Genomic DNA, 27,196 nt, shown 5'->3' with positions numbered 1-27,196 from the left:
TAGATACCCAACACAGAGAACTAATAAAGGCATTTCCACTCCATTCTGGTTTGCAGGGGCTTTGAGAGCCCACATGACTTGCCTGAAGCTGCACAGGACTCAGTGCAAGAGCCAGAACTTCACCTCAGCCTCACCAAGCCCCACTGCAAGTTTTACTCATCTTGACATTTTTTCTTTCAAAGGTCTTCTACTTCCATACCAAAATAAGTATTACAGTAATTTCTTAATATAATGTAAAAAAATTTCTTCATGTAAGCAACTGTTGGCCTGGAAATTTAGCATGGGATTGAAGTGCTGAGCTAGCCTGAGCTATCTAAAAGAACACCCAGCTATTACAACTGTAAAAGAAATGGCTTGAATGCTGTTTCTCATCCCTGCATCTGTTTTTTATTCCAGGTTTACCTTAAAGGCTATCTATCTCTTTCTCGTCCATCCCCTACACATAATCACACAGAAAACACCTCACAGCAGACTTGCTCACTCAAACATTATCTGAATGTTTTGCAAGATTCACGCAAGCTGATCAACAGGGATGAATTCAAATGCCAGAAAGATACCAAAACATACCAGACACATCATCTTTCCTTGAAACAGAGGAACTGTTTCTATTTTAGCTCACCCACTTTCATATATGTTGCACAACACAGACTGCCATTATATGCATCTCTTCAGCACTGATATCTATAACCAAAAATGTCAGGCGTTTCAGTTATCCGCAGACAGCACCTATTTCCTATGGTTATTATGGGCAGTACTAACACGTCAGGAATTCTGAGTATGTTTGGGTGAACTGACACCAGATCCAAAGTTAGGAGCTCCTCTACTACAAGTGTAAAACACACATGCCCAGAATAAGTGGTAAAAACGATGCTGGCATTTAAGCGACAAACACTCAAATTGCAGATTCAGATGAAACTCTCAGACTGCAAGTTCTTGCTATATAACAAATACTACATCTAACTTCCAAATGAGTTTCTGTATTTTAAAATCCTTTGGGGTGAACACCACAACTTCACCAGAAATGTTTCAGAAACTGCCTCAAAAAGACATTGATCAATGAGGCAATGCATCTGCTAGATACTGAAATTACTTCTGGTAAGTTCTAGAAAGAACATGACAGCCTAAATCTTCTTTTTTTTTTTTTTTTTACTCACAAATTCACTATGTAAGTGAGGACTACCAGGAGAATGCACACATTTTAAAATTACTGCTAGAAGGACTTTGTTCAGAGAAAATAAGAGCCAAAATGTGGTTTTTCTAAAAAAAAAAAAAAAAAAACCCAAAAAAATAAAACTCCAAGTAAAAGCATTATTTGAGAACAAACAAACAAGAAGGTTAAATTTAATTAACCCTGTGTTGTGATCAAATTCACCCATGAGGAAATAGTTTGTAAGTGAAACCATGGCCAAACAAGCAAGCAAACATTGATTACATCCTCTCTAACATGGAAAACAACCCACTTTTCAACTTTGTAATAATAAGCAGCAATTCAAAAAGCATGTCCCACTAATGAAGAGCAAAGGTATACAACAAAAATCATCTTTTAGGAAAAGAATAATCCAAACTCTAACGGCAAAATTATTAAAGCCCAAGACTCCCTAAGTATGCCAAGAAAAGTAACCTTGCGAGTTAACACTTCACTGAGGAATAAAGTTCAAACGCTCCATATGGGGAAACGGGAGACTAACTCGCCCGGGGAGAGCATTATTTAAGTACTGCCTCATGGCAGAGGAACAGCCAGAGAGCTCTGGAGGCAGCAGGAAAGCCCAGAGGAACCACCCTGGCAAATGCATGCAGAGGCAAGCTTCCTACTTACCCTACTGTATGCACCATGATCTCTTTTGCCACCTTAGTAATTCCCAAGTATCCAGAATGATGGTATTTTTTTAGGGAATATTACAGCTGCTAGAGGAGACAGAGGCAAGCTGACAAGCAGAGCTTTTGCGAGAAGCCAGGCAGAGAGGGATGGATTTAAACCTCGGCTCAAGATGCTGTGTATTCTGCGTCTATCTTTAACTTCTAAATGATTTGGTTTCACATTCCTCTGAAGTCCTGCTGGCAGATGCCTTCGTGGAGCTTTACCAATCGCAACCACCCGGCCCCCTCTCCTCCTCTATCCCTCCACCTCCCTCCCTCCCATCCTCCCTCCCATCCTCCCAAGCTGCCACTCCACCCCCATCTGCCCCATGGCCACCTCTCCTCCTCACGCACAGATACACACACACACGGGGGGTTGGCTGGCAGGATTTCACAGACTCCCAGCTGGGCTGCCCGCCCCTGTGTGAGGGAGCCGCCCGCCCTCCCCCGCGCTGCCGGGCACCAGCGGCCCGGCGGGCAGCGCCTCTCGGAGCCTTCGGACAGCGGGGCAGGAAACCCTGAAATCGCTGCTTGTGCCCACAGCAACTCCACACTGGGAGCTTCACGCAGGAACAGCATTTAAACAAAAAAATCCCCCAACAAAATACATAAGCAAAGAAAGTTTTTACCCGGCTTTGAACACAACGCTTCTAAACTTCCACTCGTAGTCGGTTCGTGTCTCCTTGCAGTAACAGTGCATTTCAATTGATTCTGAAGGAACTGAAGTGACATTCAAAAGACTCTGAAGTGACCACACTGCGGATTAATGGCAGCATTCTAGGTGGTTGAAGTAGAGAAAAAAGTCCTTCCATGTCACTCTTAACGTCAGTGTACCTACCGTAAATTGCTGGAGTACCTAGTGTTGACACAAACCCCTGACTCTTAAGATCAGCGTTTTGAACCTAGAGATTTTAATGCTCAAATGCACATTTTCAGTTGAATACTGCTTGCCATCAAATCTGCCTTATCTCAGACATGGGAGGGGAATGGAACAAGACACAAGACTTTATGCAAAATGCATGAATTATTGAACACTTTCAGTTGCAACGGGAAAATACCAATTGCCAGTCACACCAATTCAAACAGAATAACCTGGTAAATGTCTCTGTTTTCTTAGAGTCTTCAGCCTTTGTCTGAGCTGCTGCCAAGAGGGGATGTAGGGATGCAGCAAAAGAAGCAGCAAGAACAGGTTGGGGCAGAGGGGGCAAGGCTAAGCAGTGCTCAAAATCACTTGTCTAAAAACGCGGTTTGAAAACGCCTTGCTAATGCCCGATTTCATGAAGCATTACACTTTTCAGAAGGCCAATGTTGAGAGGCTGGACTGATTTAGTTGTAGAAGTGCTCAAGCATTTACTTCAGGCTAAGGAAGGAAACTGGTCAAAGCTGGAAAGGCCTCAAGATGGGGTTAAAAAATCAGGCAAAGGGCTGTATTGTAGTGCACATTAAGAAAGCCTCCACATCTCCTGCCTGCTTGATCATTACATATGTTTGAGAACATATACAGCATATAAAGTTTGATGAAAAACAGTAACTCCACAGTCATTTTCATGATCAGCCCCTCAGACTGAAAGGCAAGACCTCTTCTTAACCTGGATTGAGGTGAGGTTTGTGGGCCTGGAAGCCAGCAACACAGAAACATTAAATAACAAATCAGCTGTCAATTTCTGAAGAGCAGAGAGATTTATTTTGAATCACCAACATTTGTTGCTATTAGTAAAGCCAGACCCGAGTATGTTCAATACCTGCCTTCCAGAGTGCGTTAAAATCCCCAGCAAGAAAAAACACACCATGAACTTTCTACCAGACAAGGAAGAAGTCACTTCACTGCTTTTTCTTAAGATTCCTGATACAACAGGGCATGTGTCTATTATTAAGGTTGATGAGCTGCAGTGAACTGCAGGAAAGCTGCCTTGTCTGGAACTGCTTTCTGACAGAGCCACCTCTAACACTGCTGGCTTATAAATCTCTCAGAGCACAGAAAATGAGAGCCAGAGAATTCCTGCTCAAATGGTGCAACTTCATATAATGCAGTAAGTACATCAAGTAATTTTTTTTTCCCAATTGTTTGTAAAGATGTCAGCCTTGAAGGGCAGATAATCACTAGAAGCAGAGACCAACTGCTAACATCAGGTTTTAAAAAAGCACAGTGCTTAAGATGCTCAGAGAGACAAAAGAACAAAGAAAAGTCTTTGTGCCTTTGTGGCTGAGGGCTCCTTTCTAATTAGGGCAACAAGGAAGGAAGAAAGAAGCTCCCCGTGGAAGAAGGTGCGATGGACAAATGCAGTGATTCAGAAATGAAGTCATGAACAGGAAGGATTAGGACTGAGCTGTTTATAGGACTTCAGCCTACCTCTAGAGAGTGCTTAAGTGTTAGGGAAAACAATGGCAGGGAAATCCACAGAAGCACATCCACACTTTTATCTAAGCTTGTGTGTTTCCCTCAGTAGATAGGAGGGAAAAGAGATTTGGCTTTGAATCCTCTAAAAGGACACTGCTTCCCATGCCTCCTAAGAGAGTATTTAAAAACCTAAGAGTATGGGGAGGGGCGGAGCTTTGGAAAACGATGCTGGAAGTTACTGGGAAACCTTGGATGTCAACATGGACAGCATGATCCCAATCCCATGAATGAGACAGTCAGAGGTCATATGTCCAAAAACTGTATCATATAAGCCAAAGGAGAAGACAGCTGTCCAGTTTCCTCAGATGAAGAGCTGTGCAATAATACCAGTGTCTAATGTGCAACACAAAGTATACAGCTGGAAGATTTTCCACTGCTGTGAGGGAATACTAATCTCTCTCACTCAGCAGGGTCTGTTGCTTATAGCCATCATGGAGTGCAACAGATCAGGGACTTCTGTGGCATTAGATATGAGATATATGAATACATATTAATAGCAAGTTCTTGTGGAGGAGTGGGAGCTCAAGTTGGAGCTGGCATGGGAGCAGAGAAGGGAGTGGTAGAGAGGGGACAGTAATTTGGTACCAGTGACAAGTGTAAAGAGGTAACATGTTTGGAGCCATGTGACTTCCTACCCATTCCCAATTTAGCCAAGTGCCTAAGAGGCATGATCTGTCCCTTCATGTTTAGCTATTTTTAATGTGCACAGAATTTGCTCTTTGTCTCCCCTTGTCTGTCAGTGTCTTGAACTCATTAGTCTTGGCAGTCTTAAGATTTGGGCTTACTGGGACAAGCAACATCTTCTACCCTACGGGTTCAGTCCTTTTAGGTCTTACTCAAGAGTATTCCTTCCTCTTTGGAATGATCGTTAACCTCTGCAGATATTTCAGCACAGGTTTGTTCAAGAGTAAGAGCTCTGGAGTAGGAACTTGCATTGACAGGCACGCAGTTCCTGCCCGTCACAATGAATTCAGCACTGTTTATTCAGTATTACTCAACCTGCACACCCTCACCGCCCCAGCCGACCTCCAGCCAAGCCTACTCAGCTATGTGGTTAAATCAACAGCCCTCTCCAAAATGGTTCAACACGTGGGGTTTGGCCGAGTGTTGATCCATGTGCTGCTTTTCTCCTGCCTACCACCCTTAAAGAGATGGGAAACAGCTGTTGCAGCAGGTGGGGACAGGGGGCTCTTGGTAGCAGCCCCCAAGCACCCACTGCCTTGCTGCCCCCGCACCACACAGCCTCCAACACAGCAGGATACATCTGCCCTGGAAGGAACCCAGGGGATGGACATGGGCTCACCCAGGCCAAAACACTGTCCTGGTCTCCCATGTGGAGTCTGACTGCTCTGGGCACAACACCCCTACCATTTCCAGGAAGCTCACTGGGTAATGGCAGGAAGCTCAGCCACTGAAAATGTTCAGATGGGTTAGCTCTGCTATTTGCAAAACACAAGCAAATTGTTCGAATTCTTGGTAAGCATTAATATAGTAAATGGAGAATGCACTTAGTGCATACTCTGTGACCAGTTTTGCAGCAACAGAGGATTTTCTGTGCTGGCTTTTCTTTTCTTGATTTTTATGTTTCTGTGATTCAGGCCATAGGGAAAGAGGGGATATCGTCCATGGTCACAAATTTAAGCTTCAGGAACAAATCATATTTTCAGTCATTCCATTTTACTGAATAAAGAAAGAAATCTATTATTTGCTTTTGAATATGTCTTTCCTTTTGCTATGTCTTGTATTTTGGTAAGAGCTTTTGAGACAAACTCATGGTTTAAACCAGTATTTATCATCATATATAAGCATGTCACATGTACAGGAGCCAGGATATAAAGAGTTTGGCTTTATTTTTGTACACAAGAACGAAGTAGAAACCATTAATTATGAAAAATTAAGCACCTTATGAAAAACTCTTTATGAAATGCCTTTACCAGACACATTTCCAAGCTTGAAAAATACTTAAGGGGAGAAGTAGAACAATTCTGCTTCCATTTATCTTTACACTAAATACTCTTTTTGTTAGGTGCTCAAATTGATCAACAAAATTAAGATCTGAGATATAATAAAAAGAAAAGCAACTTTAAAAAAATGAAGTTTTGTAGGTAAATGGATAATTTTACCAGACTGAAAAATATTTTTCTAAAAAGGAAAAAAAAATACAGGTAAACCTAAACCTAACCTATGTGCTGAGGTCTGGAAAAGTCTTTCTGGGACTGACAGTGCTCCTGGATAAATAAAAAAGCTGCTTTCAGACTTTCTCATATCATCTATTATTGGTGCTCTACCTGAAAATGCTGAACTTTCAAGGTTTGAAGTGACAGCTGTAGTTCATTGGTGAGCAGTGTACCTAATGAAGATTGTCCTCCTCAGGATTTATGAACCTCTGCTATTTATTGCTTCCAACAACAGTAATCCCTGTTTCCTCTAAACTCTCATGACCGCACCTGCCCCTCAGGACCAGAGTGCTGCTCATCTTCATTTCCAGCTTCATGCAGCCAGTCTGCACTGCCACCTTCACTATTATCCTTTTAATTTCCCCAGGCCTCCATGGTTGTTCTTCTCAATACTGCCCTCAGTATTCCCACTCCCTTCTACTCCCCCTTTTGTGTTTTCTCCCTACCTGGGAAAAAGCAGCAAGCAGGTTGTGCAGCTGGTTCAGAGCTGTGTATGCTCAGACTGAGCAGCCAGCACACGTGGCAGCTGCTTTAAGAGGGGAATGTTGCATGCCCTGTTCTTTTTTGGGTTGATATCTTGGATTCCACTTCAGGAGAGTCCAGGAGAATCAGCATAGCTGAGATTTCTTCCTAGGTGTTTTGTTTAGCAGGAGGTATCTAGTGAGTTCAAAACTACTGCCTGTGGCCAGGAGTGTGAGACAAACAAATATAGCATGATTGTGTTCCCTTGAAAAGCCAAAGGCTGAAAATAAAATAAACAAACAGCCCACATGCCAGCTAAAAAGATTCATGACACAGTCTTTGCTCCAGCAGGAGATGTTCTTTGTCATCCCGATGATAAGAACCCTCTACTGCTTTAAAGGCTTCATGTCTACTCTAACCAAGTACACAAAATGCAGGGAACCCTGCTAATTAAGAGAACTCATTGCAGCCTGTTCTTGAAGAGGAGAACTGAAATGTCTGTGAAAGTAAAGATCACAACACCAAAACTTGTCTTGTCACAACAGTCACCTGAAAACAAAGTCCTTATTCCTGAAATTATTACATATTGATATTTTTATTATGGAAATGGCTCTGTTATTGTGTCTCACTCCAGCACCTTGGTTTCATCGCAGTGCAAAATTCTGCACTGACAATGGTTTCCAGTAAGTTATTTTACAAAAATCCCACAAACATTATGTCTTTATATTTGCCTGGACAGACAACCACAAGCTTTTTGTAGAAATTCAGCCAATGCCTAAAGTGGGCGTGCAGGCAGACATGATTGTGGCTGGAGTGACACATGCACTTTTTTCACAACTGGAAGAGGATTATCTATGAAACAGATTCTCTATTCAGTTGAGCCAAAGGTAGGAACAATCCCCTTTCATCCATCCCATGTACCACCAAAAAACCCTCCTGCCCTAAAATAAAACCCACTTTATTTCACCCTCCAGATGAAAAACTTGGGAAAGAAATCACTTTTTTTTTTTTCCATACAGCAAAAAATACACAGCAAGAACACAGAAGGAGGCCTGGAAGTCTCTGAAACTGCTAATGTGAGCTGGAGCATTAATATATAGGCCAACAACATGAATCCCATCAGATCAGTTATGTAAAAGCCAGTAGCGCCTGACTTGCTGTCAGAAATGCATCGGTGCCCTGCAGGGCTGGGGGAGGTGTCCCTGCCTCTCCTTCCCTCTCTGCCCTGGCCCCAAGGAGCACGGATCCCTCAGGCTCGGGGGTCCCGGTGCTGCTGGGGGTACACGGACAGAAGAGGAGGTCTGATCAGCCCGAGGGTCTGCGCTGGGGCGGGAGCACGCAGGGTGAGACAGCCTGGGAAATGCTTGTCCTACTGCTCCCTCTGCTGTACCCATCCTGTGGAGAAATCCCAAATGTCAGCACGGAAAGCTGGGATAAGGGATGGCAGCTTTGAGCGCGGTCTGCAGGTAGAGATCTCTTGGGGAAGAGATCAAGTCGCTGCTGATGAGGCAGAAAGCACCACCACACCCAGGAGACGGCAGAGCATTTATGTGCCCAAAGTAGCAAATCTCTTAGGCTTCGTCCCCGCTGGAGTTTCACTTGCGCTTCCAGAACTGTCCAGGGGAATAAAGCCTCTCCTTGGCATGATTGTATCGCTTTGTGACACATATTTAGATCACGATCTCATCTTAGGAGATGGATGGGTGTCCGGATCAGCCCCAGGGAAGAGCCCAGGAAACCCCCTTGGCAGGACAGCAGCCAAGTCCCACATTAGGGAATGCAGGCAGCAACACCCCCGCACAGGGGGCAAAACATCTCACCCCAGTCATCTGTGCCATGCCATATATAAACAACAGGGAGCACAGGGACAAAAAAAAGGCAGAAAGGAAAGGGGGAAAGTGACTTATGGTAATGAAGTCAATTAATCATGTGGTAATTAACAATCTGATTGTTGTAGAGAATGTTTTTTTCCTAGCAAAAAACACCTGAACACAACTACAGTCAATAGTCCCACCCTGTACGCTTATTTCTGAGGGCTGAGAAATTGGCAGAACTGGATACCACCTATGGAAGACATTAGCAGCTGCCATGAAAGCATTTATTTGAATACAGGGAATACTTGCACCCCAAGGAAAATACCTATTTTCAGATGCTCAGACATCACAATGTGCTTTTTGCAATCTTCATAGCAATATTTAAGTTACGCCACACTTTCCTCTTAGCACTAATTTATGGAAATCCAAGCTAGAGTAGAAACCATTTCAAAGGCAGAAATGTCTCTCAAGCACTTTTTCTCTTGAGAAGGTGCACATTCATCAGAATAAGGAAGAATGATGAGAAGAATCAGCACCTTCAGGAAGAGTGGACACTTTCCATAATAAAAGAGGTTATGAAAGGCTGGAATGCCAGGTTAGGTCTTTGAAGATTCAGCTACACACATCTTAAACCTTCTGGAAAATTTCAGAAACTTTACACAACTTGTACCAGAAATGATACAAAAAAACCCTTCCTAAAATGAGACAAAAAAAATTAATCAGTAAGTTTCTGTAAGGCAGTGTTAACAGATAAGACCACATTCGGTTTTTTCCTCCATGCCCCAAGTATTATTTCCTTCTATATTAGAGAACATCTGCCAGCTAATGAAAATACTGGAAACCGGACTTTATGATATAGCACAGTGATAAAATGAATTATATTTAAATGTCAATGGAATCTATGAAATAGAGCAAATTTGGAAGAAATCCATTCAGTAATTTTAAAGTTGTGAATAATTAGCATGGCATTTTCAAATGCACTTGGTCAAATTCATGACCTAATTCTGCTCTAAATTCTTTTAGTTTTTGCAAAGCTATATGAGCCATGAAATACTACAGTAGTATTAGAGTACCGCAGCAGTAGTGAGTCCTTCTGAAAAATTCTATCTTTAAATGAATGACTCCAGCAAAACAATGGGACATGGCAATTTGGTGCAGAATGAAGCCCTTTCTTTTCAAAGACAGCACTCCAGATTTTCATAAATGCAAACAAATGCAGTTTGACCTCAGGACTGACACAATGTACCTAATTCCAACTTGCCTAAGTTGTATGGCAAGAAGAAGCTGGAATGGAGCTGAAAATATAAACTAAACAACTTCCAAGGGAAAACTGAGATACCGAAAAACATTTTATCAGTAGTGAGCCAGTAATAACTGCACATTATTTTGACATTGTCCTGTTAAGTTTAATGATGAACAGCCACAAATATACAAAGTGTGTGGCCCAGAGACTAAGCACAGGTCTGGTCATAACCTACTTGATGTCAGGTGCCACAAAGCTGCTCCTTTTTATAGCACCTCCTTCCATCACACTGAATTAATTTATTCCCAAATAAAAGAAATTATGTTTTTTTTCTTTGTTCAGAGAAGCGCATGCTTTATCCAAGAGCCTCAGACGTTCCAGTGTAAATTATTTGTACTTCTTGCTACAAAAAGTCTTGCTCCAGGACTTTGTGACAACACTGACTACCTGAGGGAAATCAAATTAACAGCAGCTGAGACAGAACTATTAAAGGCATGTTTTCCCCTATGTACAGTAGTCTACTAACGTATCCACAGGCAGTGAGAGACTGAGGATAAAACAAGGACATTTCTCTGAACCATCACTATCTTTCACATTACTGTCTATTCTTATGAGGGAGCTGTGGATGCAGTGATATTGATAGGCACTGGGGTTCCTTGAGCCTCAACTCAAGCATGCAGATTTTACAGACATGCACACCATGAAGACAGAGGATTCCGAAATAAATCAAGCAAGCTTTTTGCTTAAGACTACAGAGGTAACTGCAAGGTTGTTGCTGGTTCCAAGTGCAATGATGCAAGGAAGTGGCACACATAAGCCTCTCCTCTCCCTCATGCCCTCACGAGGCACCATCCAGCCTCCAGAAAAGGAGATGGGTTTGGGATGGCACCCAGCCTCTTCCTGCACAACCTGCTAGGGCAAGATGCTCACAGCGAAGCTGTACTCATGCCCCTGCAGTAACTCCTCCTGCTCAACGAAGGAGATGACATCTCTGCTGTTCCCAGAGAAGGGCAAAGACACATACACTATCAGGTTGGCAGGGTCCACATTTCTAACTGGGAATACCACTCTGAAATGCAGGCGGGAGACCACCACACTATGCCCATGCTCCTCAGGCATTACCCAAGAGGTGAATGTTGCAGGGCTTATTAATCACCATGCTAGCAGAGGTAGAGACCTGCCTGGGTCTCAGCTATGCCACAGGTTTGTTTTGTGAATTTAGGAATTTACACATTTATTTCCTCCCTCCTACTTCTCATCTGTTTTGTCTGCATAGCCTTCAGTAGTTTTAAGGTGGGTGACATGTTTCTAGGTGCTCAGAGCAGCTAAAACTGTGAGTACTTTTGACCTCCTAGCACTGCCGTGACTAAATATTGAAAATAGTTCAAGTAACATTATTATTCCATTTAGTGAATGGAAAAAATAACTGAATTGAAAGAAAAATGCACCTTCCTTCAAAAGCCTCTTTAATCAGCCCCAGAATCTGAACCAATGCTGAGCATAAAGATTTACATTTGGCTTAATGAAAACTGAATAGACCAAAAAACAACAAAAGAAGTCTCTTTACAAAAGGTATGGATTCGACCCAGCCAGTAAATAATTAAAGCTCCTCTCTGTTCCCTTCCACTTTCTATTTTAAGGCTTTTCATTATATGGGATCAAAGTCAGCTCGAGTTGGAGAGAGTTAGACAAATCCATCACGGAGACAGAATGAATGTATGATCTCATCCCCTGTGACAGCAGCCCGACGGTACCACCTGTTTGAACTCGGCTCATACCACTTCTGATGACACTGGCAATGTCAAGCAAATCGCTCGAAATTCAAGGGGGGGGGTGGAAGCTCTCTCCACCTAAGCAAACAGAAAAAAAAAAAGCTGTAAATCTGGCATGAGGAATGCTTACAGGCAGCCAGCGCTGCAAAAAGAGCAGCCACAGAAAGGGTTCAGACCCCATAAACATAAATCACTCTGAGCCTCAGAAAATCAGTTGTATGAAGACTGATTTCTGTTTGGAAAGGAGTCAAATGAAAGAGCAATGCAAGATAGCTGTATAAAAAATTATAAATATTAAAAATAAAGGAAATTAAACATTCCTATTTATTTTCTCATAGTAAAAGAAAAAGAACACAATGCAGCCAGAAGACCAAATAATTAAGAGCTATGAAAGGCAAGTTAAATAGGGAGTTTAAAACTGACAGGCAAATTTAAAAGAGATTAAGGAAAATTCTGTTCTAACTTTTCGAACTTAAAATATAAGTTTACCCTGTGGAGCTGTCTGCAGCACAATATAATTGGGACCAGAAAGGACTATTAAAAAAAACATTCATTAGATTGTTAATGAATACATGCAGGTTCCCATTAGAAACTCATTTGTTTTAAAAATAAAGAATATAATCCTTAATGAACTTTGCTTTTTTTAAGCAATAGAAGACAAACATTTACACTTCCTGACACGAACAATGATTAAGTGTCAGGGATTAAGATATCACCCTTAAGGGGAATCCCCAAGGATTAAGAAAATCCCCCTCTTGTCATATTATTCCATAACTGTCAGCTGGCCAGTTCCTGAGTACTGTCAAGAACAATGTACTGGACCAGATCCAACACACCAATGTTTGGTTAACACTAAAGTTCAGTCAAGAGATTTCTGTCTAAAATGCTTGTTTAAGAAAAAAGATTACAGCATTGTGAGTGTACCATAAAGCTTTGTGTTCTAAAGCATTTTTTGCTCTGACTGCCAGTAGCTAGCAGCACTTGAAGATGAAGGTAGCAAGCATACATCAATTCCACTTGCTTTGGTGTATAAAACCACTTTGGCCTAGATCTGGGTCAAGATACACTGTTTCACTTTTTTGAGCTGCTTGATGTGTTCAACACAAACTTGACTTCGGGTCTGCCACTGCACCAGGAACATTTGCAGTTCTGGGAGTTGCAGGGTAGTCTGGTTGATTAAACTTGCAACTACATAGGTATAGGAGTCAAATTGTAAAGTCATTTCAGCTATAAAAAAATCTCACTGCCGTGAAATTTCTGCCATTTTTTTTCTCAGTCTACTAAGATGAAAACAAGCAGTTTAGCACTTCACTAGCTGAAAGAGCTATTTCAAAATATGCTCTAGATTAAGACTGCATGGCAGGAGCTTTTCCCAGTGAGAAAAGGCACTCACAGGATGATTGGAGGCCCCAAACAACAATGTTCTCTTGGGTGACCTCATTAGCATCTGATGCATAGGAACATCTTCTTTAAATGTGTGATTCTCCCATCTACCTTGAAATGGTCCTTTAATCAAATTCATAAAAATATTTTCATTTGGTACCAGGCAGATAAATAAACCAATGTTATTCAGGCCCAGCAGATCCTCAAATGAAGGGGGGGGAAAAAAAAAGCCTGCAATAAAAAATTAGATTGGAAGGGTTTTGATGCTTTATGTGGGAGTTCGCTGTATGCAGAATTGAACTGTATTTTCTTGGTTTAGCTGAACTAAGCTGTACTGACAAGAGCATGCTGAATTAGATCCGGCTGTAACCCGAGGTGAACCTGCAGGGTAAACCTTACGTCACTGTATTGCTGCAGTTCTTTCTTTTTTCCATGAGCAAATGTGGCTCACTTCCCTCAGTCTCTGAAATGCCATATCGTGTGTGCTGGCCATGGGGTAGAAGTCTAAATAGAGCATGCTTGGATTTATTCACTTCAGGCCTCTGGGAATGGAACTGAGCGACTGGGAGAGACTGAAATAAGACTACAAAGGCATGAAGGAGGCAAATATGAACGTAATGGGGTATTAGAATGCACTCTCTATTTAAAAACATTTACCCACATTTCTGATTTGTACTTTCACACTTTTGCCTATCCAAGGCAAAACCAACACTGTGTTTCTCTCTCAAAGCCATGTAGGGACATCTTGCCTCGCATTGTGAGGTAATAGACCTTAACAGGTGACGATGCCAAGCCCTTCCTGGCTGCAGGGTCTTAAAAATACTTAATTTCTGCAGCACCATCCACACAACTTTGTAGGATAAGATATAACTCTCTTCCAAGAGCCTGACAACTCCTTAGCATGAAGGACAATGAGGAAATATGGTACTTTGCATGATAATCCCCTCTGCCAAATTTGCATGACCACATCATTTTCAGAGTCATAACTGAGCAGACAAAACCGTTTAAGTTCTACCTTACAGCCAGACCTACAAAACGTGCTCCCTGTTCCACCTGCAGACATGTTGCTAAGTACAAAACTACTCTTTGCCACAGCCAGCTGGAAGCCTCAGTCGCACAAGGTAGGCGGGCACACAACCCTTTATTATCTCACTGCCTGATGGCTCCCTTCTTTGCTAGCTTTATCCCTGACTTTCTGAGGCATGGCAGATCACACAGGAGCTCTCCCTGCATTAATCCATATACTTACAGGAAAAGCAACTCTATCTGCAATTGCACTATGTAGGTAATAGACCACTGTCCACCACACAAGCTCTTTACCTGCAGCCCATGGAAGGAGTCCTGTGCCTGCTCAGTTGGAATGGTAGGACTCGGTAAAACTGAAGACAAATCATTCAGCGTACACCACTTGCTGATTGCAAAACCTGGATCATAATCCATGGACTGCTACACCTTCTGCTTTCAGAATCATAAAACAAGTCAGCTGGTGAGCAAGGGTGATGGAGCAAGGACAGGGCTTGCATCCACTAAGCATGTTTACAAATAATGACCGCCCCAGAGAACTAGGAATTCTCTTGCTCCAAATTGTTAAGGGCGATAATCCAGGCATTTTCTTTACTTGGAAAACATTTTCCTTTTTTCTCTACACTGGCAGTAGACTACATAGAATCTACTTTGGGGCTCTTCCACGTTGCAGGAATTACCTTGCTACTGTAGGTTTTTCCTTCGTAAGAGCTAGGGTGCTAAATGCTATTTTCCAACTGTGTATAATCATTTTTTAAAAGAAATTCACATACCTGACCTTGATAATGATTTTTCTCCAGTTCATATGCAATGAAGATGTTCTGGAGACACCATGATTTTGCTTAATAAGAATATAAATCTCCATATAATTTCAGCACTTCAGGCCTTGAATAACTGGAAATCCTCCTCCTACATAATTTGTCATGATTTCCTCTCTTTGAGTTCAATGCAAGAAGTGCACAGCTAAAGTATGCAGGACTATAAACTTACATAACTGTTTGTAAAATAGAAGAACATAAAAAATAAAGGAGTTTTAATAGGAATATAGAGAAGTTCAACGTAGAACTGAGGAAAAAATGAGTTATCATTTGTTCTTCAGGTAGACAGGTTTATTAGTATTTAATTTGTATAAATAGAAGTAAATCTGAGAATATACTGTCATTCCCTTAGACATAGGGAAACCAAGAGGTGGCAGAACTAATTAAGAAGCAGCTATCTGAACAAACTTCAATATAATATGCAGAAAGATGTATTTACATTAAGAGATCACCCATCTCTTGCCTTAGTTTCCCCTTTTGAACAGCAGTGGTGTGACAATGCACCCTTAAGGGGAAGGAAGCACCAAAGGGGATGCACCCACATGGCTCACTGATACCACTTGCACACAATCTGGAGTACCAGGCATCCACAGCAAGCATATGTAATTCCTTTCACTGCCTGCCTACCAGGAGGTTCATCAATAGTCTACTCTGTATGCCTTTTTGGTAGTTTGCATTCTCCTCTTCTTGGAGCAGAGTCTCACAATACCCAAGCAGCCCTCTACTCTCAATGCAAAAATCTGGAGGGAAATAAAATCCATCAATCCTCTGCTTGGTTTATTAAATTTCTCTCACACTGTTCATCATTCCCTGTGGCCCTGCAACTTGAGCTCTTTGGCTCTCTGCTTTGGGGCTCTTTAATCCTTTAGCTTTCTATCTGGATGGCTGGAGGCACAATTTGCCCAACCCCTGGTCTCTTTTTGTAGTCTCTGATTAGGATCTTTGCTCTCACTTGTGGTCCCTCCTGCCTCTCCTGAAAAAGCAAAAGGCCTTTTACAAGGTCATGTATATACACACCTTATAGTCAAGTGTTCTTTGGCTTACAGTGAAAACCACCACAGGACAGCATAAATGAACCTGAAAGGTTCCAGGATGCAAGGTACTGTTGTAAAAATCATACGTGGATACAACCAGAAATGGGGATGAACAGTGGATTGATTAGCAAATGACAGCTTTTCAGCATACTCCAAGCATGTGCATTTGGAAATTCTTGCTTCTGTTCCTCATGCAGATTACAGTTTGCAGCTCCCTTGCACTGTTCTCCCATTAGGTGTGCGAATGAAGCATAGAAACAATTTGTTTTATCGCCTCCACTCTCACAAAAGAATTAAATTAAAAATAGCAGTATGGCATCACATTTAACAGGGCAGTAAGACAGAACTATAATGGCTGCAGGCTCCTTCCTTCCTATAGCAAATCCTGTAATGGGACGGAGGCTGCAGCTCTGCTTGGGATCCTTCTACCAGATTTTGCCCTGAGAAAAGGTTTGTTGAAAGGGATGTCACTGTGGGGTAAGTGTCAAAACCCATGTCTGTACTTTCAGTCCTCAGGCCATTTGGTTGGAGGAGCTGATAATCTGCTTTGCTGTTCCATCTTGCTGGCAGCCCTTTTCCATGGTGTTGCTCTTCTAGAGAGAGCTGCCAGCCAAGCATTGTGGGCTGCCCCAATTTCTCATTTTGTTGAGAAAGCTTCTCAACTTATAGGAGCTTTACTGTAAACCTAATACAGGTTGCTACTTTTTAATTTTACTTTCCCAGGAACAAACAGTGGTACCAATATCCATAGTTTGCTCATTTCTTTCCTATCCTACAAGATGTTTCAAGTCTGCACCTCAGAACACTGAGGGGCTAACAAAATAGCAGGACATGGTTTGTACCATTGACATCCATTTGATATAACTACATTTTTTCAAAACTATTGGGCATGAATCAGGTCCATGGAAAACTGCAAACATTAATCTGATCTTTAAAAACACAAGAGACTGAAGATGTCTGCAGTATGCACGTAACACTTAGCCAACAAAGCTCTTCAGTTGGCCCCTAAGATACATGACACTGTGCTTACTCCTGGATTTCCAAAATGCACAAAAATACTTTTCTGCATATCTTAAACCACTGTCAGATCTAAGATGAAGGCAACTGTGGCTAAAATTAGGGACAGAGGTAACCTGTATAGGAATTCTGTGTTTTGGCTTATTTAATTTTAACACTTTATACTTTCAGAATATATTTGGGCCCTGGTATTTAAGGATTTTCTTCACAAAACACTCATTAAGTCCTCCAAGGAATCTGTGTGTGCATTTTCCATCAATATTAGTGGATTTACAGGTGAACTGAGATTCACCCCTGGTTTCACAACTCCAGCACAAAAGCCCTTGGCTTCACAGAAGACAACATATGTGCAAAGGAGTATCAAGGACAGAGGAGATATCCAGAGATACTTATCTGCAGCTTTTCAAACAGCTTGGAGGAGATGTTTGCCTGATGTAAACAGGTCTGTAAAGAGACTGTCACAGAAGAAGATTTGGGAGCAGGTTAGGGGCTAAATCATGGGACCCAGCAGTCCACAGGTCCTGAGCATTCCCAAAAGCAGCTGACTCCAACCATGAAAACACTGGTGGAAGAGCCAACCCAAAGTGTTGAATCTCTTCTAGCCCTTGGTCACTGATCTGCTCAAGTGTTATTCTGCACACATTTTGTCATGCAGGAGTGGTGACCCTCTGAAAATGTCATGCTATGTGTAGCAAAAGCATTTAATGTACTTTGTAGAGTTTTATGCACAAATGCCTAGAACTTTTCCATTTAATACATACATAAATTAAACTTCTGTAACTATGAGTTTTGTTACTGGAAAAAAAACCTGTGAAACAATCAAGTTTTCCTTACACTTCTGCCACATGCAGAGTAAGCACAGCTGTGAAAGCTGTGTGCTCAGGATGTGTTAATTGCCAGGTCCCAGGAGCATTCCCTTTAGCCCACTCCATATCTTCCTATATGACAGCCTTTACCATACTGTGATGAGAGCCACAGACCCATATTTTGAAAGTCCATTATTGCTGTTTAGGTTTATAACATAAACATTAAATATAAAATGATTTCTTAATAAAATTCTGCTATGTCTTACTACAATTCTGCATCAGTAGTATTACCCTTAAATTATTCTGAAAATACTTTTCATATGGTTAAACCAGGTCCTTTTCAATAGAACACAAGTATTTTTCACTTAAAAGATAATGAAGATGGCAATTAGAGATTTATTTGTATCCTATATCCTAAAACCTTCTCAGCTGCCATTTATTCAAAAAATATTATTAAGAAGCCAAAGCACACTACAAATTCAACCCTTTAGAGTTCTGGTTTACATCTCTGTTGGATGAACAGCATCAGGACACAAAAGCCATTAACCTCTTTTGTTGAGGGTCACTGCATTTATGACATAAGTACCAGCATACACTTAATTGTAAAGGCTGTTTGCACAAAAAATAACCAAATGGTCAAACTAAAATAGCTTCCCAAACTTTGCATCTGTAGTCTATACATTGCCACACAACTCTCAAGAACTTGCATGTTAACTCCTAGTAAGAGTTCAGAACAATTTTGAAGTTCATAGAAGTTTACAGAAAAGAGGTAAGGAGGTAATGAAATTGTTTTTTCTATCTGAAAATATGACACTTTATTAGTATGTGACAGAATTAATTTCTTCCTCTGTAGAAAAGCTTTGTTTTTCTCTACACACCCAGCCTGGCAATTGCTTTTATTGTTCCACTGAGCCGTTCGACAATATCTTAAGAGAAAACTTTCCAGGGGCAAACTAAGAGAGCAAATTACTTTATATGCAATTTTTTCCTGAACCACTTTGTATTTTAGATTGTAGATAAACATGTCTTCACAGCTGCTCTTCTCAATTTGACCCTTTTCCTCATACCTCCAATGATGTCATTGTCCTGTACCTTAGTTTCTTGCTGCTGTGAGGTAACAAATTTTTATTTCCTGACTTCACCACAGGATCTGAGGATCAAGACATGACATCAGAACACAACAGCTATGTCTCCTGATTAGAAATCTCAGCTCCGTACAGTCTTGCAGACATTTCTGCTGCTTTTGTTGACTTTTTACTGTTTTCTCAGAGCTACTGAATTATTCATCTGTCAACATAAATGTAGAATTCATCATATAAATATGCAAAGTCACCATTTTAGAGCAGACATCCAAAGACAAATTCATATAAAGGCTTTTTATAGATCATTAAACCTGCATAGCAAAAGACACAATATACCACAATTGTGGTAGTATATAGTAGGACTTAAGTTGAATGTAAACTCCAAGTAGAACAGTATTCCAGCCTACTCAATGTTACTTTTTACAGTAAGGCTTGCATTTTGATTTGCAAAGCCAATTCCTGCTACTTTCCTCAACTGATACAATCCCAAAAGTGACGTTCATCTCAACAAACCTATCTATTAGACTGCCTCAGAAAACTTTCTTTCCTTCTCTGTACTAATATTTGCTTTTCTCGCAGAGCAGCTACTTCCTACCAGGTATTTTCAACCCGGACCTATCTCTTGGCAAGAAGTCTACAGATCTGAGTGAGACAACTTTAAGGTAGAACTAAACACTCCCAAAACACCCAGTCAGTATTTTTACCTTTACAGCACGGATCCTGTTAAGACTGCTAAATATAGGCAATTTCCATATGTTCTGCTCACTTAGACTTCAATGAGAATAAAGGAGAAAAAAGACTAATTTGTTAGTATTTAATTTACTACATGCATTTTATGCATGGTCAGTTATATTACATAAAATAATCCTAATGCTGGTTCATGCATTTTGCAGTCAGTTTTATCTGATAAAGTCTGAAGATTCAATTAAAATTTTAAAAGAACAATTACCTTTTAAAAAACAGCTTGAGTTAACAAAAGAACAGATTCATCACTCAGTGGCAATAAGATCATATGCTAGGTAAAGATCATATGCCTGAGCAGCTAAACTATGGAAAAGCCTGTTCAAACACTCAACATTTGATTGCAGTTCTCATAATATATTCACAGTAACCTCAGCAATGCCAATTTGAGCAAATATTGGGGCAAACCCCAAAAGAATGATTTGGTTTTGATTTTCATTTTACTCCATTTTACAGAATAAAATGGCACACGGGCACTTGAAAAGGAGCTAAGAAAGTACACTAGGATTTGCTATCTCAGAAGGCAGTGTCTCCCTTCCATTACCTGCAAGTAACCTGGCAAAGACATAAGTTAGGATGGCTAGTTTATATTAACTGTATGATCTGTATGATCATCTTTTGTCTTGTTGCCCTCACGTCTTCCCTGGATATTTAGACAGGAACACTGAATACACCAAAACAACAGGAGAAGTCCTGACAACTGATAAGCTGTCCATTGCAATGCAAATATTTCAAGTGAGACATCCTGTTGAGCAAAGAGCAGAGCTGTGTTTGCCATCCTACTCTCTGCATTGTAGGTATTTATTTCTTTCTCCATAGTCACAACTACAGAATGTGTTCTGTAAAATCAAGTTCTGTTTATGCTCTTGCCCTCATTTAGCCTCAGAAAACACTTCCTTTTCAAAATCCTTGAGTTCTACTGTAAGCATTTCCTAGGGAAATACTATCATATAAAACATTGTTACTTCCTGGAAAAGAATGCTAAATCCTTAATAAAACCAACAAACTCTAAAAATTTTAGAACAAGCTCTCTATGCCTGCTATACCACATGGCATCCAGGGTAAGATATCATGGCTGGAACTTTGTCCCAAGCAGAGGATGGAGTTTTGTGAACTAGAATTAGGTCAGAAATTCAGCATAAAGAGGGCTGGCAGTTAGAACACAGTCCAAGTCCAAGAGAGAGTGAAAAGAGGTGGATGCTGGAAGTATGCAAGCTACCTGAAAGCTGTTCACATAATCTAAAGTTTGCAAGGAAATTCAGGGTGGCAAATTTCAAAGCAAAAGGATGAACACAAGCCTTGCTCAGCATTCTCTTGAGTAGGGCCACTGAGGTGCATGTGTACTTAAGAGCAAGGCACTGTAAAGACATGTTGAAGCCAGATTTTAGTCCTGCATGCAGAATCCAGCAACAGAAACCTGATGTGACTTATTTCCATTAAATTATTTTTTTCATTCAGCTGATACCCATTGGAAATAGTTTTAAGGAGTAGTAAGGTGAATGAGTGCCTGATAAGCTCTGATACAGCTTGTGCTAAGCTATTGTCTCTTATCTGAGGTAGCTGGTTGTCTCAATGCAAAGCAGAGAAGCATACCTTAAACCACCATCTTGTACCACGGGCTTGTGATGAGTAGCAAGTGCTCTTCATCCATTTCAGGGCAGAATTACAAGGCACCACAAGCCAACACTCTTTGGTTTAAAGTTGGTGCTGAAACAGCCTGGGGAAGCTCACACAGGATTTGAAGTTCCTTTAAGAAACTGAAAATTCTTCAGCTGTCTGAAGTATCCTACCAATCCTCTAGATAAACTAGAAAACTCAAATCAAAATCAATGTCTACATGAGGTTTTATTTTAACTGTCTACTTAATTCAGGTAAGTGCAACCATTATTTTTACAAAGTGGTCTAGGAATCAACTTTCAGCTCACATGAAGCTTTTAGCTGTTGTTTGTAATTACTTCTGGAGCTCTTGCAAAGATGTGTTGCTCTATAATGAACCAATTTTATCACTTTTATTGCTATACTGCTACAAAACATAGGCCTATATAGGTTAAGTTTTATCTGTTCATATACATGTATAGTAGCTGAAAATAAACAAGACATATTTGCAGGGTGCTAGGCTTAAGTTTCAAAGTGAGACCATGGGAAAATGCACAGAAGACAGTAGTTAGAGAAATGAAATGAAATTAATAAAAGAAAAAATAACATCAGGAAATTAGTATCTTTCTTAACAGCAGATCTGTTAATGCTCTGGAACATTTTCCTGAGGGAAGCAGTGGGAGCTCCATTACTTCGATAATTTAAAATTAGACTGACAAAAAAGTAGCAAACATACCGCACAATAAAGAATAATTCCATATAGGAAGGGGAATTAAGTAGGTGACTAATAAGTCTTTCTTTCTAACAGCTATGAATCATACAAGTGCAGTGGTGGCTTGTAAAGAAACTGGAGTTTCTACACACAGATGGTAATGCAAACTGGGAGCTCTCAGACTGTACTTGTTGGTAATGATTGGAGGATCCAGTTCTTCATATGCCATCATCAACCATAAACACACATTATTAGGCTATCTGCCTAAATTCTACCCAGACTTCATATAGCATGCTTTACTTACCACCCCCGTCCCCAAAACAGTAAAAGCAATGCCAGTTTCACTACTGCATGCACACTCATCTTCCTGGGACAGAACTTGCTTAACTACGAGCTACTAGAGCTACTTTATGAAATCAGTGTTTTACATGCTAACCAAAGGTAAGAATTTTTGGTTTCAGGTCACACCATGTTTTACTTGAGCTCAATTAATTCTCTATTTGAAGGCATATTTAAGACAAACATTTGATCTGTTAAGTATGACTTCAGTATCTCCTCATAGAAGTTGAGGGAAAGAATGCAACACAGACTTTTTATTTGATTCTTCTGCTTTCCAGTATTTTCTCAAGTACTGTAGACAGACAAGCATTACTTGAACTAATGTTTGCAGGCCAAGCTGTTTGACCCATGTGCTTTGTTGCCACTACGTGACATCGAGCCATTACAAGAGCTGTGCTGTGACACAGACATGCTATTCGGAACACAGACTGGGGGTTAAATGTTCACCACTGCAGCAGTAGTTTGCAAATCAAAAGAGGGGAAAAGTAACAGTTTAAACTACATATGGGATGGTATCTCGGATAAATCTGAACACGATGTGCCTTAATTTTTGCAAAAAGTGAGAATGTCCAAAAAAAAAGGGTACTGTAAAGCACTTTTTGTCAAGGATCACAGAAAGTGAAACTTACTGAGGTGCCTGTTTTCCTTTTTAAATAATCACCTCCAACTACAAATTTGCAAACAACACGTCTGAGAACAAAGGCTGTAATTTTTCACAAGCCATTTAGGAATTACGAAGAGTAGGAGAATAAGTTCAGGCATTTTTTGGAAAAAAAATGCTCCTAAAAAAAGAACCAACCAACCTCCACATTTCTTCAAAGGATCCTGTCATTGGAGCAGGCTGTTGATGGTCCATCACACCTGTTGTCTTGATAGAAAGTAGCTTAACAGAAGAGATCAACAAGTGCTACTTACTGCACTTTGGAAACAACCTGTTTCCTTTGCAGGCAGGTTACTTTGCCTTTGGAGTCTGTTCCCCAAGAGTCTAAGCTGTCTAGGATATTATTTTCTAATCACTATGAGGGGCTATGCCTGCATGTCACTGTTCAAACAACTTCATGATCAGAAAATGATACATTCAGGTTTGGTACTGGATTCAGCTTAGATAATGACGCAGAGATAATACTGTGAATGCAATACAGCATAAAGTACAAAATTCTTGTATTCTTTCTCACAGGAAAATATACATACCAGCATATAATAACTAAATAATAGTATTTTCCTTCTTGCTTTCTCACAGTAGCACATGAAAACTGAAATAACACAAAAATCAGAAGCACACCAAAGATATTTACCCACATTAAACTTTGGTGGAAATCCACTACTGCAAACAACAATCTAGATTTTTAAAGCAAACACTTCCAGTCCCAGAAAACAATCACTCCTCACCTAGGGCACGGGTTTGGGTTCCTTAATCTAATTAGAACAAAAAGTCATGGACTACAGAATTGAAGTTTGATGCAACTACATGTCTTGGGAGACAGTCAGTTGAAGGACTATTTCTAACATAGCACAGTCAATGAAACTATAAACATTACTGTCTGAAAATACTTTTTTTTTCAGTGAAAGCTGTATGAATTGTTCCAATTTTTTCCAGTTTTCAAAATATTTGCCTTCAAAGCATACTTTGTGTTTTTTCTCTTTTTAACTATCCTGACTGAAGAACAGGTAAAGCTAAAATAAAGGAAGTCAGGAGGCAAAACAAAAGGGAAAAACCTGGAAAGGCAGAAACTGAACCTCCCCCCCCCTCCCCTCCCCCCATTTCTTGATGTCCTATCACCCCAAGTGCTGCTAAACTCTCAGAGTAACTTTCATCTCAGAAGGAAAGTTATGGCTGACTGGCACTAACTACTGAACAGAGTGCTTTGCTGTCTCCCTACAGCACAGGGAACCAGGACCTTAGGATACTGGGCTGGTGACCAAATCCATAGGGTGGCCCTGAAGGGTCTATCAGGGGAAAAGCAGGGTGGGGCTAGGATGGGTGAAAAGGAGGATGAGGATGAAGAAGTGTGATCATCAGAGCTCTCACACCAGCTGCTGAGTCCTTCAAGACCCACCTTCAGGTGAACGTGGACTTCTGCTGTACACATAAGCACACCAGGAGAACTTCACATGTGCAAGATGGTGAGTGCTTGTCACAAATGAGTGTTTTAGGGTTGTTTAAAGAACCTGGGAAGGGATCTATGACCACAATCTCTCTATGAGATCTATCACTCCTTTAATTCCTTTGCCATAGCAGGACCTGAAGATGCCTCAGCATTTCCTAGTGCTGTCAGATGTTATTATCATGCTAAAGAAAACAAGGAAATGTCACATGTATCAACAGTATTTCTTAAAAAAAAAAACAAAACGAAAAAACCAGGCCTGCACAAAGCAAAGAAGCAGCACAGAATGAGTGAAAACAAGTGAAATCTCAGTCTGACCTCAGTGGCATAACCCACTGACCTCAGCCAGCCTTCAGACAAAAGCTGTCCTGAAAGTGACAAAGCAAGTACTAGTGATTAACACCACAAAGTGTATTACTTCTACATTATTAACCTTGCATATTTTACTAGTGTGAGCTGGAAAGCACAGGGAATCTCTTAAGTGTCAGAAGCACTGATACCCTTCTCATACTTACATTTCTGACTTTGATTATCTGATCATAGCTTTTTCCTACATGAACAGCTTCCAAGGTACTGATTCCAGGATCACTCAAACTCACGTTGTTTTATCGATGTGAGTAATCCCAGATGTTCAGTGCAGTTACTTACATTAATAAGGACACACAACTCTCAAGTGGTTGTAGGATCAGAGCCTTCAGGTTGTGAATACTCATTGGCTTTTCTGCCATTAACAGGCCATTGATGAACTGCAGTTTCCTTCACATCTGACAGAGGGATATTAAGGTACACATCTATCACTGTCATTTTTCTCTTGCAACTTTTTGAAATGCAGAATCACATTCAAAAACCAATCAATAGCAATCTAGTTGCAAGCACCTCTAATGAAGTGCAGCAGAAACAATTTGCTATAGATTTTCATCTGAAACGTCTCAGAAAAAACATTTCTCAGATCCACTTTATCTGCCCAAAAAGAAGATCAAGGTATTTATCCCAGGATCTGAGCCAGTGAGGACAGACACATGCACTGAACTGCCTACAGCAAGAAACTCCACAGTGTAGGATAGTACAGCTCTTTGCATAAAGTTTTTGTTGCCATAGATTGCTTGTCCTACCCACATCTGTTCTTGAGTATATATGTCCACAGCTCTAATTATTATAATTAATTATAGCTGAAAGGACAATGGTAACTAACTATTCTTAAAAGTATTTCCAAAAGAAATTAAAAAAACTTTTTTGAAAATGAAAGCCTCTACTAGGATACCCTGTCAATGTATTTGTTATATTTTTAATTCATGTTTGTGAATACTGATAGTTTGGCAATTATATGGTTTGCACTAAACTTTTCCACATTACTCCCACCATGCATGGCAGCTCTTCTTGTCCCTTAACTCCTAAATCCAGCCTCTGGAAGTCTGGAAGAAGTCACAGCAGATTTATATTTTGTCAAATATTGAAGAATGTGATCAATTAGAAATATTTCCTCCTGCTGTGGGAGCAAAAGATAAACACAGAATGACATCCAGCACATGAATTGGCCGAACCTGTTTTCAGGTTTTCTTTCATGCATAAGTCTTTCAAACATACATCATAACTCTCTGCAATGCAAACCATTTCATTCAAAACACCCACAAGGAAGAGTCAGCAGTGATTTTTCACTCACCTTCTAAAATACAATTATTACTTTTCAATTTTGGATGCTCAGTGAACAGTCAATGCTGCCTGAAAACCAACATGATTCCCATTTTCAGATACACAAGCTAGAAGGGAAAAGAATAAAATCACACAAAAATTTTCAACAAAAGTACGAAAAACACTAGTAAGCATATGTGGATGTAAATTGGCTCATATCTCCTGCACCCCAACTGAAAATTCATTATCTTTGCTTATAAAGTAGATTTGTGCATTTGGCTTGCACTTCTTAGAATCACCTAATTCAGGCTAGGAGATATTACTGCATAGGCAACTCTAATCCAAACTCCTACTCCTAAGTGGTAAAAATTATTTTTTTAAGCCCTAGACATCAAACAGATCTATGGTACAGTAGTACTGAAATGTTTTAGATGAGCTTGTTTGGTGCCTGATCTAATTCCAGATTAAAAACCAGTTTTTAATACTAATTTTATTTTTAAAAGAAAATGGAGAACCTCAACACAAATCACTCTGAAATCACAGTACTGGCTCAAAAAAGCACTGGTGTTCTGAGGGTTGCTAGTGCTGCAACAGGGCTTCAGAACTCCATCTCCCCTGTGGAGAAGCCAGCAAGAGGCTGAAGCCCAAAGTTTCTGAGTTCATACTTCCAATTCACCACTAGAACTCTCACAGAAACTGTTTATTCATGTGGCAGCAATGCAACAAAGCACCATTTTATCCAAACAACTGAGTTTCATCAAAAAACCTCCCCACTTTTCCAAGTATGCAACAGCAGATTGAGCAGCTCTAAGAAGCACCTGTCAGGTCAAGTATCTAAAGAACCATTGAGAAGCAACTCTCCAAAAGCTTCAGGTACCTCCCATTCAGAGAGATGAGTAGCTTGTAGCAGTGGGAGAATGGGAGGAATCCAACAGCAAACTCTTCCCCTGGTACCACCATGAGACAGCACAGGGCTTAAAAAGGCAGCAGCACTCACATACAGGTTTCCAAACAGGAAGTGGCAAGATTCTTATGAAAACAGCTTCTTTTTAGTAAAATGGCCTGCAGTGGCCCAAAAGAAGACACAACAGTAGCCAAACAGAAAAGCAAAACAGAAAGCAGAAAAAAGAATGACAGATCTCATTTAAAAAAGAAAAATCTAATACATCTAATGAAAACAGAGAGAAA

The 27,196-nt window shown here is 40.5% G+C and overlaps 1 protein-coding gene across 22 annotated transcripts in view; it reads right to left on the bottom strand.

The window, feature by feature from the left end:
• The window catches only part of DTNA (dystrobrevin alpha), a 220,283-nt gene that overhangs the window by 175,845 nt on the left and 17,242 nt on the right, over nt 1–27,196 (bottom strand). For 14 of the 22 annotated variants that reach the window (XM_085052778.1, XM_085052781.1, XM_085052780.1 and 11 more), the window contains exon 1: nt 1,817–1,967. The exons of 2 other annotated variants lie outside the window; for them this stretch is intronic. In XM_085052778.1, the coding sequence (XP_084908904.1) occupies nt 1,817–1,833 (17 nt within the window). In that variant the 5' untranslated portion in view covers nt 1,834–1,967. Of the gene's footprint in view, nt 1–1,816; nt 1,971–27,196 lie in introns of those variants that run through there. 6 more of the 22 variants (XM_085052773.1, XM_085052779.1, XM_085052786.1 and 3 more) reach the window with 3 other exon arrangements.

This window comes from Lichenostomus cassidix, chromosome 2 (assembly GCF_008360975.1).
Source record: "Lichenostomus cassidix isolate B80296 chromosome 2, HeHo_3.0, whole genome shotgun sequence".
Lineage (NCBI taxonomy): Eukaryota > Metazoa > Chordata > Aves > Passeriformes > Meliphagidae > Lichenostomus > Lichenostomus cassidix.
The sequence above is the reverse complement of the archived record's forward strand: the minus strand, read 5'-3'. Positions and strand labels throughout refer to the sequence as shown.